This window comes from Hipposideros armiger, unplaced genomic scaffold (genome assembly GCF_001890085.2).
Source record: "Hipposideros armiger isolate ML-2016 unplaced genomic scaffold, ASM189008v1 scaffold_93, whole genome shotgun sequence".
Taxonomy (NCBI): domain Eukaryota; kingdom Metazoa; phylum Chordata; class Mammalia; order Chiroptera; family Hipposideridae; genus Hipposideros; species Hipposideros armiger.
In genome coordinates this window covers 1,090,163-1,094,174 of record NW_017731443.1, presented here as the reverse complement: position 1 = coordinate 1,094,174, position 4,012 = coordinate 1,090,163, and the positions used below count along the sequence as shown (strand labels likewise).

The 4,012-nt window shown below is 51.8% G+C and overlaps 1 protein-coding gene across 1 annotated transcript; it reads right to left on the bottom strand.

Moving 5' to 3' along the window:
• Nucleotides 1-661: 661 nt before the first annotated feature.
• On the bottom strand, nt 662-3,581 carry MRPL11 (mitochondrial ribosomal protein L11). The gene is made up of 5 exons (XM_019645148.1): nt 3,350-3,581; nt 2,896-2,991; nt 2,368-2,461; nt 2,122-2,281; nt 662-952 (listed from the first exon to the last, which is right to left on the bottom strand). The coding sequence occupies exons 1-5, from the start codon at nt 3,470-3,472 to the stop codon at nt 847-849; spliced, it is 579 nt and encodes a 192-aa protein (XP_019500693.1). The 5' UTR covers nt 3,473-3,581; the 3' UTR covers nt 662-846.
• Nucleotides 3,582-4,012: the final 431 nt, after the last annotated feature.

The window sequence follows — 4,012 nt, the reverse complement described above, 5'->3', positions numbered from 1 at the left end:
TGCTCGCTAAATGTGAATCTATTTCTGCCCTGACTCCTCCTCTCGCCTGTGAGGACAAGAGTCCTCGATGTTCTGGAAAACAGGGAAAACAAAAGCTCAGGGGCTTCCCAAGGACTTATCCTGCTTTGGGCAGGCACCTACTGAAGCTTAGCTTCTTCCGTGGGCCTGTCGCCATGAGCCCCACAGAATTCACATTCAGCTAACATCTGACCCAGTGTCACGGTCAGCTTAGTAGAAGGGCCTGAAGTAGCCACTGGGATTTGGGGCACTCTGTGCTGGGGCTTTGACCTGAAGTCCCCACAGGGGTCTGTTTCCATTGAGGTGGCAAGTCTCCAAGAGATATGAGGTATTTCTGATAGCGGCACAAGCAACATGTTGCTTTGGTCCACACAAGCCCCAGGATTCATGGCCCCCACCTGCCCCGTCTGTTCTCTCACTGCTAGGGAGGAGGAACACACAGGATTTTGAATCAGAGGCTGGGTTTCTACTCCTTATGCCACCAATTCAGAACCCAGGAAAGCTGTTCTGCCTGGCTGAGCCTCGATCACATATCTGAGCAGCAGCATGAACAGCCCTACTTCCTAGGGCAGCTCATATCTGTCTATGGTGGCTACGTCACTACTGTCCCATTCCCCTAGGGTCCCAAGACAGAAGTCAAGAGTGAGTGACAAAGGATGTTTATTTAGGCTCAATCCCTCGATATAGCCATACATGTAAAAATATATAATTTAAAGTCAAGGGAACAGTAATCAGGTTGGTGTCACTTCTCTTCCATTTGGCACAGCCTTCCCACTGGCCCCCTTCCCAGCTGCTCCCTTCAAAATCCTGGAGTGTGCGGGACAGGGGTCACTTCTTGGCAGCTTCTGCCTGAGCTGCCAAATCTGCCTCTTTCTGAGCAGCCAAGAATATGGCTCGCTCCTTCTGGAAAGCTGCCAGCTCTTCTGGACTGAGGCTGCAGGTGCGGAAAACAGATGGTAAGTGAGTGGCCAGTCACCGGTGGGGAGGTCCTAAGTGCCCGTGTCACTGTCTTAGAGCCTTCTCCCCTCCTGGACTTCTCAGCCTCCATTTCTTTGCTCATCTGTTTCCTCTGCCAGGAATGCCAGCTCACCACCTCTGCCTTTTATTCCCTTCTTAGAGCCCTACTGGTCCTTTGAGGCCTCAACCATATCCCAGTCCAGATTAACTGGCCCTTCCTGTGCCCCAAAACACATTGTACAATGAAGTCATCTGGCTGTGCGTGTGTGTGTCCCTGAGCAGGGATCAGATTTATCATCTCTGTATTCCCAGTAAAAGTAAAGATTTGAGAAAAGTAAAGCCCATCCCTGGCCCATGTTTAACCCCACTTCTTGGGAAACAACCAACTGCCAGCCTTGACATGGGGAGTGACATCAGTAGCAAGAGGCCAGCAAAGGGTTGAGTGCTGTCCCCGCTGTTGTCTGGGCTAGATGCCCTCCTACCCAACATCTCACTTCAAAGAAACGATTCCTGAGGTCATCCGAAGCCCCATGAGGGACCAAGCGTGAACTTGAGACAGCTGGAAAGATCCTTTCAGGAAACTCATCCCTGTTTGCCTCGTCTCTCTCATGCTATTTCCCACTCCATCTCTAGTACTATGTACTAGATTACACTGAACTTCACTTCACATTTCCACCTTCCAACTTCACAGGGATCTTTCCACTTCTTGGAACACTTGCTCTCAGTCCTTGACTTCCTTTTCCAAGTCTCTGCTTACACGTCACCTCCCCTACAAAGTCCTCATTGAAACACCAGGCAAAAGCAGGAGCCTTACACTCTGTTCTCAAGGCACCTGTAGTTCCTGTTATCAACACTGCTTATATGGCGGGCTAACGCTCCATTTATGGATCTGCCTCCATCTCTGGACTGTGGGCTCCTTAGGAACGGGGCCAACATTGGCCATCTTGTTCCTAGCTCTATCTAATGCCCAGAACAACGTCTAACACACAACAGGTACTTAATAAGTGTATCCCAAATGAATGTATGGCGCTCCCCACTCCCAAGAAGCTAATGTCCTTTGACTCAGAAGCTGATTCTCCCACTAATAGACCCTTTCAGCTTTGTCACAGAGTCAAGAACTTTCCAGGCCCTTTCCGGGACACTCACTCCTTCACCACACGAATGCCCAGGGAACGGGCAGAGCCAATGATGGAGCGGACAACAGAGGACAGGGGCACATCCTGCAGAGCGAAGGCGTCGTCCTGAGCTTTAACACGAGCGATCTCATACACGTGCTTCAAGGTCACCAGGCCTGCCACCTCCTTCCCTGGAGGAAGAAAACAAGTAGCCTTTCAGGTGTCACTGCTTCCTTCCAGGGCCCCCAGAATCCCAGGTGCCCATCCTGACCCTTACCTGTCTGCCGGGCCCCCTTCTCAATCCCAGCAGCTGCCTTCAGGAAGTAGGAAACAGTGGGTTGTCCAATCTTAATTTCAAACGTCCTATCAGGCTTAATGGAAAAACGAAATATGAGTATATCTCATCCTGCCTCTCCCAACCCCTGCTGCCCCAGCCCAGGGAAACGTCTAATTTCCTGTCTCCCCTTCCCTTAACTCACTGATGGTGTCCCTCCAACAGACCACAAAACCACGGAAAAAATAAATCTGCAGCAAATAGCCCTTTCATCTCTATTCTAGGCTCAACCCTTCTCAGGAAACCCCGGTGAAATGAAGGGGCAAAGGGAAGAACAGCAATATGGCACGGCAGGCTCAAAAAGATATGGTCTAGTCTCTACTGTGTAAATGGGGAAAGTGGGGCCCGGTAACGGGAAGAGGCTTGCCCCGAGTTAGGAGCAGAGTAGCAACCCCAGGCGACCAGACACAAGATTTAGGGAGCACAAGGGAGGTGAAAAAGAAACAGGGGATCAGAGTCCCGACTCTGCACCTTCACAAATATCTTGGTAGGCAAAGGAATGCCTTCTTTGATGTCTTTCGTCTTCTCGTTGAACTCCTTGCAGAACTGGTTGATGGAAACGCCGCGCTGTGAGGGAAGCATAGGGGTTGCTGCGGGCAGGGACGGCTTCCTATCACCCAGGAGGCTCCGTCCATTCCCTCCTCCGTTTTCACTTCTCTATGTTCCCATCCTCTTTTCTCTACCCAAATTCAACTACCACTTTATGTGCCTGATGATTTGTAAGCATGGTCCCTTTCCATCCTCACAACAGCCCGTTAAGGAAGGACTGAGAGAGCGGAGCTATGCAACTAACGCGAGGGCATTAAGTGTGGGTAGCAGAGCCGCGCTTTGAACCGAGGTCTCCCTGGCTCCAGAGCCGGCACCCTTCACCTGGGCATTAGCAATAGTTCCCGCCCTCCCGCGCCGGGTTCCAGCCGCGCGGCACCTGACCCAGGATGGGGCCTAGTGGGGGCCCGGACATGGCCTGGCCTGCTCTCACGATGGTCCGGATCACGCCGCCGGCCTCGGGCTTCCTGACGGCCCGAGTGGCCCGGCTTAGCTTCGACATGATGCGAGGTTCAAGGACTTAGTTCACCTCAGGGCAACAGGGAGCGAGACCGCTCTGGGGGCCGCCATCTTGGGTCAGAGGTCAAGGGTCCTCACGTTAGATTAGGGCAGGTGAAGCCAACAAAGAGCAGCGTTGTTTCAGTCCTTCCACTCTCCAACTATCAATAGTAAGACAAGTACGATGAGATAAAGAGGAAAAAAAACGTTTACCCCGCCATCCGAAGATAGGGGAATGACCCGAGTGGCTCGGGTACACACATGCCTTCTGGACAGCAAACAGGCAGTACCTCGGACAGCTGAACTGAAGAAGGAGGGGGGCCTTAATACTTACACAGCATTGTGGGTATGGTAGTTTTGACTGCTTATGCAAATCCCGCTGATAGCTGTGCGCTAGGGTGCTATCTGCTGGACGTGGTGATTATCTTTGGGTTTGAAATGAACTTGCAGCTGGTTCTTAGGTGCGGGATCTCTTTACTTTCTGAGCCTGTTTTCCTCACCTGTTGTTGAAAGGCGATGTGATTAAGAATACAGACTCTGGGGC

Excerpts from the sequence above, each read along its gene's own strand:
- MRPL11 (XM_019645148.1), bottom strand. The coding sequence starts at position 3,472 with ATGTCGAAGCTAAGCCGGGCCACTCGGGCCGTCAGGAAGCCCGAGGCC. Across the intron at positions 2,462-2,895 it reads CTACCAAGATATTTGTGAAG|CCTGATAGGACGTTTGAAAT; the intron begins GTGCAGAGTCGG and ends TTTTCCATTAAG. Across the intron at positions 2,282-2,367 it reads GAAGGGGGCCCGGCAGACAG|GGAAGGAGGTGGCAGGCCTG; the intron begins GTAAGGGTCAGG and ends TTCTTCCTCCAG.